Here is an 11,354-nt window from a genome sequence, read left to right as displayed (position 1 = left end):
TTACTTACATAAATACGGTGCAATGGTTGGTTTCGTCCACAAGATGGAAGTAAGTGACCCACGGATCACACAATCTGCGTTTAAAGTCTAGGACCCCCAATCCGAAAGAACAGTGAGATGACGCCTAAACACATAGGACTTGACCGTTAGACTCGTACGTACTGTACCCCCACCCCCTGGCCCCCCCCCCCCTGGGGGTCCCCTGGTTTTTTTTTTTATTTGTTTAGTTTTTTTTTTTTTGTTGTTTGTAGTTAATTTTATTGTTATTTTTTAATTAAATTTTGTTTTTGTTGTTGTTTGTAAAAAGTCCCCCCACCCCCCCCTTTTGGGGTGGGGGGGGGGAAAAACCCCCCCCCCGTCCCACCAAAAAAAAGAAACCTTATGGGGGGTTTTCCCCCCCCCCCCCAAGGGGTTTTGTTGTTTTTTTTTTGTTGTTGTTTTTGTAGAACAGTTACACCTGGTTTTTTTACCAAAACCCCCCCCCCCCAAAGGAAAAAAAAAACCCCCCTCAACCAACCCACACCCCCCCCCCCCACAAGAGAACCCTACGTTCCCCGGGGGGTTTTTTGTGGTTTGTTTTTGGTGGTTTTTGAAGAACAGTCCCCGGGGGGGCCAAAAAAAGGGGAAAACCCCCCCCCGTTTCAACAAAAGAGGACTAATGGGTTCCCCCCCCCAACCCCCCCACCCCAAAGGTTAAGAAGGACCCCCCCGTTACCACCCAACCACCACCCCCCCCCCCCCCCACCCCCCACCCCCAACTTTGGGGTGGGGGGGGGAGGGTTACCAAAAGGGAAAAAGAACCTTAAAAAGTCCCAGGTTTTTTTGTTTTTAGACCACCTCCGTTTGGTGGGGGGGCCGGTACCCCTTTTTTTTGGAGAAAAAACCTAAAATGTTATAAGGTGTTTAGAAACAGTTTTTTGGGGGGTGTACCAGGGAAAACCGTTCCACCCCAACAGAAGACCCGTTTAAACCGTCCCCACCCCAAGGTGTTTTGTGGACAGACCACTTTGGCAAAAAAGGAAACGTTTCCCACCCCCCCCCAAAAAAAAAAACAGAGGAACTTTAGGGTTTTCAAAGGGGTTTTTTTAGAACCCAGTCCCTGGGTGGGGGGGGGGCCCCCGTCCCAAACGGAAGAAAAAAAAGAACCCCCCTACGTTTTTTTCCCCCCACCCCCCCAACCCACGGAAGAAAAACGAAAAAAAAAACGTTTCTTGGAAAAAACAAAGAAGTTTTTTCCCCACCCCCCCCTCCCTGGGGGTTTGGGAAAACTTCCCCCAACCCCCCCCCTGGGCCAAAAAAAAGGTCCTCCCTGGTTGGGAAATTGGGTTCCCCCACACCCCCCCCCCCAAACCACCCCCCCAACCCCTGCCCCAGTTCCAACCCCCCCACCCCCCACCACCCTTGTCCCCCCACCACCCCCCCCCCAAAAAACCCCTGGGACCCCCACCCCATTAGTCCACCAACCACCACCCACCACACCCCACCCACCCCCCACCACAAACCCCTTTCCGTTTTGTTGGGGGGGGGGGGATGTTTGCCCACCCCCACCAACAACTTTGGACCCCTTAAAACCCGGAAAAACAATAGTTTCACCACAACCCACCTTTCCACCTGGTTTGGGGAAAACCGTCCCACCCTGCAGTCCCCCCCACCCCACCCCCCCCCTTGTCAACCCCAACCACCGGCACCAAAACCCTTGTTTTTTCCTAAGTCCCCCTCTGTGAAACCACGTTACCCCCACCCCCTTTTTTGGGACCCAAAACCTGTCGCCCCCCCACCCACCCCCCACCTAAAAAACCTGGGGGGGAAAAATGTTTTTAAGTTCCCCATTGCCTTTTGTTGGGGTACCGATTTCCCCCCCCCCCCCCCCCCACCAAATAATGTCACCACCCCCCCCACCCCACTTTTTAAAAAAACCCTTTTTTTGGAAACCCCATAGTCCCCCACACCCCCCCCATTCCCTGGGATGTTTCACCCCCCCCCCCCACAAAAAAGCCCCCCTGGGGATTTCCCCCTAAAACCCTGGTGGACCGTAAAAAAAAGTTCCCTCCCTTGTGGGGAACCCCCGCCTTTGGAAAAACCAAAAAAACTGGGTTCCCCACCCCCCACACTAAAACTTTTTTTGTTGGGAACGATAGGTTTACCCCCCCAACCCCACTCCCTTGACCGCCAGACCTGGTCCCCCTTAAAAAACCTGGGGAAAAGGGTAAAAGTCACACACACAACCGTGTCTGTGAACCTTTTTTTTTTTTTTTTTCCCCCACAAGGAACTGGGTTGGTTGGTTTTTTTGTGGTTTAACAAAAAATCCCGTGGGGAAAATGGTATTTCCCACCCCACACCCCCCCCCCCCCCACCCCCCCACCACCCCACCCCCACCACCCCCCCCACTCCCCCCCAATGACCTCCCCCCCCCCACAGATTGGGGACCCCCACACCCCCCCCCACCCCCCCCCACGCCCCCCCCACCCCCCCACCCCACCCCCCCCCCAACCCCCCACACCCCCCCCCCCCCCCCCACTAAAACCCTTGGTGTTGTTTGTTTGGTTCTTAAGTTTCCCAACCCCAACCCCCCCCCCCCCCCCCCCCCACCCACCCCCTTCCCTTTTGTGGAACCGTCCCCCCGCCGACCCCCCCCCCTGGGGGGCACCTAAAAAACCGTTGCCCAAAAAGGTTAAAAAAAAAATCCACCCCCCCCCCCCCCCCCACCCCCCAACCCCCCTTCCCCTGTTGGGTGGTCACACCCCCAAAAACAAACAGAACCCCCTGTTCCCCCCCCCCCCTTAAAAAAACACCACCTGGGACCGGGAAGTCCCCCCCCCCGTTTTCTGTTTTGAACACGTCCACCCAAAACAAAAAATGGGGGGAAAACCACCACCCCCCTTGGTTTCCCCACCCCTTAAAAAAACCCCTTGGAACCACCCCCGTAAAGTCCAACACCCCCCCCTTCCCTTGGGTGTACCCGACCAAAGGGACTGTCGGTCCCCCCCCCCACAAACCCCCCCCACCCCCACCCCCCCCCCCCCCCACCACCCCCCTAAACCTGTAACGTTAGGTCCACCCCCCACACCCCTTCCCTGGGTTTGGAAAACACCCCCCAAAATTGTCCCCCAAAAATTTGTTGTTTAGACACAGTCCCCCCCCCCACCCCCCTGTGTGGGGGACCTCCAAACCAAAGGAGCCCTACCGGAACCAAGGGTGATGTTTTGGTTGTGTGGGGTTTTTTAGACCAAAAGTTTTCCACACCCCCCCCTGGGGGGGGGAAAAACGTTCCCCCCACCAGGGAAGAAACCCCCCATTTTTGTTTTCCCCCCCAGGTTTGTTTTTTTTTTAGAACATAAGGTTTGTCCCCCCACCAACCCTGGTGTTTGGGTTGTTGTGGGGAAAGACCCGGACAAAAATAGAGACCTGAACCGTCCCCAGGGGGGGGGGGGGGTTTTTGGTGTTTTTTTAGAAACAGTTCCCCCCTGCCGTCCCACCCCCCCCCCCCCGAGGGAAAACTTAAAAAATTGGTTTGTGTAAAAAAGTTGTTTTTTTTTTTGTTTTAGAACAAATCCCACCCCCCACCCCCAAATGGGTGGGAACTTCCCCCACCACCCCCCCCCACAAAGAAATGAAACTACCGTCCCCCCCCAGGGGGTTTGTTTGTTTTGTGTTTTTTTAGGAACAGCCCTGTGGGGGGTGGGGTTTTCCCCCCACAAAACAGAAGACCCTAAAACCTGTCCCCCCCCAGGTTTTTTTGTTTGTGTTTTTTTTTAGAAAACTTGTTTTTTTTTTTTTTTGTTTGTTTGTTTTTTTGTTTTGTTGGGGGACCCCAGCCACGGAGAAACCACCCTAAAACGTTTCCCCCAAAGGTTTTTTTTTGTTTCCCAAGACAGTCCACTTGGCCCAAGAAGTTGCCAAAACAGAAAAAGGAACTTAAACCGGTCACCCATGGGTTTGTTTTTTTTTAGAACGGGGGGGTCACCCCCACCCCCCCCCCCCCCCGCCCACCCCTGTTTTCCGAGGAAAACCCCGTTTTCAATGGTAGAACTGAATTGGGGGCCCCCACCCCCCCCCGGACCCGTTTTTTTTTTTAAAAAACCAGTCCCCACCACCCCCCCCCCCCCCCCCCCCCCCACACACCCCCCCCCCCCCCCCCTTGTTTTGGGGGGGGGAAAGGTGTTTTCCAACCGGAGGAAACTACCGGTACCCCAGGGTGGGTGGTTTTTTTTTATAACCCCCCAGTTGTTTTTTTTTGTGGTGGGGGGAACCGTCCGGAAAAAAGACACCCTAAAAAAATGTCGCACCCAAGGTTTTTGGTTTCAAAAGACAGTCCACTTCCTTTAAGGACTCCCCACCAGAGGAAAAAAACCCTTGATGTTTACCCCCCCCCAAGGTTTTTTTTGTGTTTTTAAGACTGTACCCCGTCGCCCCCCCCGAGACGTCAATGGGAAAGACACATGGTTTTACGAAAGGTTGTTTTAGAACAGTCTGATCCATATGCTCAAATCCATAAAACTCTTGCTCAAAGAAATGTTTGGTGAAGGTGGTTACTGTGAGGCTTCTAAACCACTTCTAATGTCTGGAAGTCTTCAGTTAAACCCCCTTTTGTCTTTCTGTTGCCCCCATTCAGGGACTTCAAGAAGAGATGCCTGACCAACCAGCCCCCTCTAACATAGAGGGGGGATTGGTGACAGAGGAAGACCTCCGCACTGTCGGGACCCCCAACACAGTGAATGTCAGCCCGCTGAGCAGTGGCGCTGCTACCCTGCAATTAGAGAACGATCCCGTCAAACCTGAAGAACCAAAACCTCCGACTGCACCGAGCCCCACAACACGAATCAACAAGGTGCAGCAATTCCTCGACGGTGAGCCGAGTACTGTATCTCCTTGAACTGTTGCCAGCTCATATAGTGTAATATTTAAATGTTCACAAACTGTTTTGTCCCATTTATGAAGACTTGAAGAAAAGATGGAAGTCCAAACTGCTGGCCCACCGCCTCGAGATCTTAATCGCCTCATGCGTCATCGCCGGGGTCACTCTCATTCTTGCCATCGGTCTCGGAGGTGAGGAGTTCAACACTAGGTAGCTGTTGAGTCTGATGTTGACTGCTGTTGGTTTGCAGCGAGTCCTCTGGCTGATATGATTTACAGCTGCTGTTAGCTAACGTTAGCTCAGTTTGTGATCTCAGAGCACCGGGGGAGTGTTAGTGTTTGTACCACAGACATTTTGAACCACCGGGAAGGAGAAGAGGAGGTTTACAGGGGAATGCTGAGGGGAGCAGCTGGTGTTGTGCCAGAAACGGAGCTGGCAATACATAAGTTAGTATCGTGGGTCATGTTTTAGAGGTTGGTGAGAGCTTGGTGAAATAAAAGGCTGAAAGACAGACGCCGAGCTGGACTGACTGCTGCTGGACTAGGCAGTGGATCAGCTGCTGCTGGGGACCTGGATGATGTTGGCTGGTAGCAAAGTTGTCAACTCACTAGTTTTTTGATCAGAAGTATGTAATCAGAGTAATACTCTGTTACCACAGTAGATTACACTCAAAGTAATCACACGTTGCTTTAAGGTTATCCTTTGGTTTCTGAGAAACATGTCATGGATAATTTAGTAGCTGTCTGTCTGGAAGTGCTTACTCAAACAGTGTTGGGAAGTAACTGGTGTCAAATGGAGCCGGGTCAGTGTCGTTGCTTCTGGACGATCAGATGATTGTCTGAACCAGCACTGAGGTGAATCAAACGGCTCAGCTCTCAGGGACCTGAAAGCTGAGATTGCACAGAAGAAGGTGTCATTCACAATTATTCACAAGTGAAACACAGAGGTGACCTCAACACGAAAAACCAAGCTGCAGCAACGGTCAGTCGTGGATTCACAAAAGATTTCATTAAAATAAAATGTCTAAATATAGAAATGAATGAATAGATTCTGGTTATATTACTTGACATTATCCAACCAAGATGGTATTTTTGTTACGTTAGCTTGTCAGCAAGTCTTCCACACACACACTGTTACCCAACTTAAACTATAATACTAGTAAATGTCTGAATAACTGTAGAGTGTGTCTGACAGACATTATTACTGACACTGCAGCAGCACAGAGACTCAACAAAGTCAGTCAAAGGCAGCGTGAGGTTGCCGAGCAACCAGGGTCACTGCAGGTCAGAGCTGTAACTGCAGCTGTGCTTGTCTGTGGTGAGTGACTGCTGAGAGACACAGAAAATCTCTAAATGAAGCCCCTCCAACTAGTGGACGCTAATGCCAAACGGTAGGTGGTATCAAAAAGCCCAAATGCCGTGAGCATCCTCATCTTGTCGACCATGTGAATGCTGAATTTCAGTGTGTGAAGTTAAAAAATGTGACCTGGGGAGAGAGAGAAAGAACAGGTGCCCCGTGCTCCTTTGGGAAATTTCTCCTCTCCAGTTTACATGGGAGTAGATGGGGCTGTCGGTGGGTGATCCTGGAGCATCAGTGCGTCTCCCGCCAAAACTATAAGTCTGACAGCTTCAGCAGTGATATCGCTGCGTAGCCCACGAATTTTCCTACGTTTCTATGTAGAAATATTTCTATTTCTGTAGAGTGACATTTGTGGCCACGAGAGCCGTTTGCAAATGTGTTTTTTGACAAATGTTTCTCTCCCTCTCCACTCTAGCTCTGGAACATTCTACCAATACACACCCATTGTAAACTTTGTCATGGTTTTTGGTGATTTTTGGTGAAACCGTTTAGTGAAACTCTGAGAAAAGTCACAGCTCAACATTCCTGACCGAGCCGGTCGATTCGATACTTTATCGTGTATTTGCGACCAAAACTGAGGGAGGAGTAGCGTGCTGAAACTCCTGGAATACGTCAGAATAATCAGTGTGGGGACAGTGACTCTGACTTTGTGTTGTAGTGTTTGTTTGTTAACGTTAGCTCCTGTTGGAGGCAATAAAACTGAATAAAAAGTATAATTATACAAAGTAAATAAAGTAATAAAAGACATTTAAAATGTAGAAATTACTGTGTGTGTGTGTTCATGTGTATGTGTGTGTTCATGTGTGTGTGTTCATGTGTGTGTGTGTTCATGTGTGTGTTTCAGTGGGTCTGACCTGTGCAGGGATGTTTCGTTGTGGTTCTTCGTCTAAATGCATCAGCAGGTCGGCTCAGTGTGACGGTGTGGTGAACTGTGAAAACGGAGAGGACGAGCTCGGCTGTGGTGAGACACACACATGAACTCACACATGTACACACACACAGAAACACACTCCTGTGGTCCTGTGTCCAGAAGAACCCCGTTCTGGTGTCCCTCCACCCAGGGGTGTGTGGACACAGAGGAAGCCCAGGAACAGGCACTCGTTGTGCCTAACATCCCTTCCACCCTCCCTCTGGTTCTCCAGCGGAGCACCGAGAGGTTTCTTAAGTCGTGGTCCACTTACTAACAGATGGAGTTTGAGCGGTTATCATGTGACCAGAGTTTATTACATGGATCACATGATGACAGTCGAGCCATCTCCATGACAACCGAGCAAACTCCATCCGTTGAAGAAGGCAGTGAGAGGCTGTTAAAAGTCAGTAAGTGGACCTTGGGTAGAAATGATTTCTAAAATCTGTTTGGTGTGACCATTCTGACATCTGTTTATATATAATTCTGTCTATCTACCTGTCCACCTGTTCACCTGTCTACCTGCTCACCTGTCTACCTGTCAGTGCGGCTGAGTGGGAGGAGCTCCGTCCTGCAGGTCCGCAGAGGAAGCATATGGAGGACGGTCTGCTCCGAGGACTGGAACAACTGGTTGGGGATGTCAGCCTGCAAACAGCTGGGTTACTCCAGGTTTCCACTGTTCTTTACTCATGTCTTGGTCTGATTGAAGATCCACGGCCTGTCCTTGATCTGGATCTGGTCCTGCACCTCAGCACCAATTTTTACAACCTGTTCACACATTAAAGTGATTCAAACATAAAATGCATCCATTGTTAGCTCTACTTTCTGTCATCAGCTACGTGGAGTCGTTCTTCGTCTCTCTGACGTCCATCGAGCGGGACCTTCAGAACAACCTGGTGTCCCTCTACCTGAGCCAATCACAGATCATTAAGCTTCAGGACGCCTCCTTCTTCAGGTAGGAAGCACATCCACGTGCTAACGAAGTGCTCAGTGACGTATAACGGGACCGTAACTGTCAGATAACCTATTTATGATGTATTATAATAAATTAGAATAAGACTTTGTTGATCTGAGGGGAATTCACAAACCCAACAGTATATTAAGAAATTTAAATTATCACTAATAATCAATTCTGCCTCTTAAAATTTTCCTTGCCACTGTCGCCAAGTGTTTGCTCATGGTTGGAATTGTTGGGTCCTTTGCGTATAAATCCATCCACAGGCTGTTATAGGAACTAGTTTGTTCCGTTACGCTCCAACCTGTTCACACATTAGCAATAAAACATGATCGATACATCAATACTGCCTCTTAGAGGAAGTCTTTGTTGCTCATGGTTGGAATCGTTGGGTCTGTGTATAATATATAAAGAGTACAGTCTAGACCTGTTCTATAGAGTCATGAGATAACTTCTCTTATGATCTGAGCTGATTCATAGCAGTCGTCCTCCATGTTTGTGAGTTTCTCGTGGTCTGACCTCCACTTCCTGTGTCGCCACAGTAAAGGTCGGTGCCGCTCAGGGAAGGTGACCACTCTGAAATGTCTGGGTGAGAAAACTTTATTCTACGAGGGTTTCAGATGGAGTCGAGAGGAGCATGTGTTTCCTGCATGTGCATAAAAATGTGTGTTGTGTTTAAGTAGTGTGTACGTGTGTTCATACTGTTGACTGCTAAAACAAGTCATCTGGAGCCACAAACCACCAGGAAACAAGCTGGATTATCCATAAAAATATTACCATCATCCATTACTACACTGACAGTCCTTCAAAGACACATGGAGAACATCGACAAACACTCATATTCATATAAATATTTACATATTTCAAACGTGGATGGAGTAAAACAGTGTTGCGGTCCCGGGGGTTATCACTCCAATAAGAAGACGCTCGATGGCGCTCAAAGCAAACATTGTGAGCTTAATGTCAACACTGATGTGTGGAAACAGTGTGTGTTTTTGTGCAGAAAGGGTTTGATGAGTCTGTGAAGTTTGACCCACGGTGGAATCCTCAGGAACACACGTCTGTTACTGACATTTAAATAAAGACCTGTATGAACCCAGCTGACCTACGAACCTCCACCCGTTTGTCCTCAGAGTGCGGCACCAGGCCTCTCTTCAGCAGTCGTATCGTCGGGGGAAACATCTCCAAGCCGGGTCAGTTCCCCTGGCAGGTCAGCCTCCGCTTCCTGTCAAAACACCGGTGCGGAGGCTCCATCATCACATCACGTTGGATCCTCACCGCAGCACACTGCGTCTACAGGTGAGTCGTCCACAGATGCCACAGAGTTGCTTGCTGTTTGCTGTATCTAAAGACTAAGATCTTGCAGGGTCACCTACAACACTTCAACTACAACTATTTTCACTCCACAACTCCACCAATTCCTCCTCCTTTCCTACAGTCCAACAGAACTAAGACTTCAACCTCGAGTCCCTCCATGTCAGTCGCCTGCTTGCAATGGTTTTAGAGAGAGTGCACCTATCGGTCGTTGACACCGCAAGTTGTTACCACAAGAGAAGGAGTTCAAGTATCTTGGGGTCTTGCTCATGAGTGATGGGGAAATGGAGCGTGAGATGGACCGGCAGATTTGTGCAGCGCCTGCAGTACTGTGGATGTTGTAGTGGGCGGAGGGAGCTGAGCTGGAAGGCAAAGCTCTCAATCTTCCAGTCCAATCCATCTACGTTCCAACCCTCACCTATAGTCATGAGCTTTGGGTGATGACCAAAAGAATGAGATCATGGATACAAATTAAATGAGCTTCCTCCGCCGGGTGTCTCAGCCTTAGAGATAGGGCGATGGACCATATAGTCCATCTAGCTTGGGAACACCTGAGGATCCTCCAGGAGGAGCTGGATGGATGGATTGGAGTTTTACGACCACCTTACACTAAACAATTTAAGACAACGGGGCTGGGATGTAATTGTTGGGAAGTCTGGAAGACTGGACAGGTCCTCCTCAGCAATAAATACTACTCACATAGAATCAAGGTCCACTTGCAGAGCCAGGCGTCGCTCATTGGAGGAGGTAACATCTGTCTGTATGAGGAGACTACGTTGTAGTCAGGATTAGAGATTTTAATTTAATGTGGGTACCTAGGACCTTTTGGGTCAGTTGAAGACCAAGTGAGCCGTCATGTTCTGGATTACCTGAAGGGGTGTCACTATGCAGGCTGGGAGGCCCGTCAGGAGGCATGTGGGTAGCACGTTGAGTCAATCAAGGTCTGATTTCTCTGTGAAGTGCGAAGCGGCATGACCAGGCAACGAGGTGACGTGATCAATGGTTAGTTGGTCATCGAGGTGTTAGATGCGGACGCCTTCTTGTGCTCCATCATGCATTGTTAATGATGAACAACCTCGAATCAGATTACAGTTACCTAGCAGAGCGACAGGCTTCTCAACAAATCATGACTGGCTTCTGTCACTATGTTTAAATGTACCTCCTCCTCTGTTGTCAGGTATACACTCCCTCTATGGAAAGTCATCGTGGGGACAGGCAACAGCACTCTTTGGGCGAATCTTTGGGAGAACTCGTCTCTGGCTGTGGAGAAGATCATACACCACCACCTCTACAATTCAATCACTTTGGATTACGACATTGCGCTGATAAAACTGAAGGAGTCACTTGTTTTCAGTGGTAACCGTGTCCTTTTTCTTTCACACCAGCTCAAAACAACAGCAGACATAGCAGCCAGCTAATATTATTTACTAGTCACTACTCACCTGAGCTCTCCTTTCTCTATCCTTATGAATGACAGAGACATTATTCACCTGATTACAAATCGATCTAACATGTAACTCTGGGTAATGTAGTTCATTAAACCTCTCCTCTGTAGGCTCTGTGCAGCCCATCTGTTTGCCCAACCATGGGGAGGAGTTCGAGGCGGGCACCATGTGCTGGATCTCTGGATGGGGAGCAACTGAGATGGACGGTGAGCCTGAATCTGGAAAACAGCTGATTTAAAATCAGGTGACACAAACACGGCTGACATGATGTGTTTATTCCAGGTGAGGCCAGCATCATGCTGCGCTCTGCCAAGGTGCCGCTCATCTCCACGGAGACCTGCAACCATCCCTATATTTACAACGGAGACATCTCCCCCTGGATGATCTGTGCAGGATACCTGGAGGGAGGGACCGACACCTGCTATGTAAACAACTCTAATTTACAGAGTTTATGATGGACAGTGAAGTAAACTGCTGACAACTGTAGCTACTGTTAGCTCATGTTAGCTCAGTTTATT

At 49.5% G+C, this 11,354-nt stretch overlaps 1 protein-coding gene across 1 annotated transcript in view; it reads left to right on the top strand.

The window, feature by feature from the left end:
- The first annotated feature begins 9,167 nt into the window (after positions 1-9,167).
- The window catches only part of LOC113748202 (transmembrane protease serine 3-like), a 4,004-nt gene continuing 1,817 nt past the window's right edge, over positions 9,168-11,354 (top strand). Inside the window, exons 1-4 of the mRNA XM_027291176.1 lie at positions 9,168-9,376; positions 10,569-10,747; positions 10,947-11,045; positions 11,116-11,261. Coding sequence (XP_027146977.1) covers positions 9,168-9,376; positions 10,569-10,747; positions 10,947-11,045; positions 11,116-11,261 — 633 coding nt within the window. The remainder of the gene's footprint in view (positions 9,377-10,568; positions 10,748-10,946; positions 11,046-11,115; positions 11,262-11,354) is intronic.

This window comes from Larimichthys crocea, chromosome XVIII (assembly GCF_000972845.2).
Source record: "Larimichthys crocea isolate SSNF chromosome XVIII, L_crocea_2.0, whole genome shotgun sequence".
NCBI lineage: Eukaryota > Metazoa > Chordata > Actinopteri > Sciaenidae > Larimichthys > Larimichthys crocea.
Note: the sequence above shows the minus strand (reverse complement) of the source record. Positions and strands in the feature narration are given on the sequence as shown.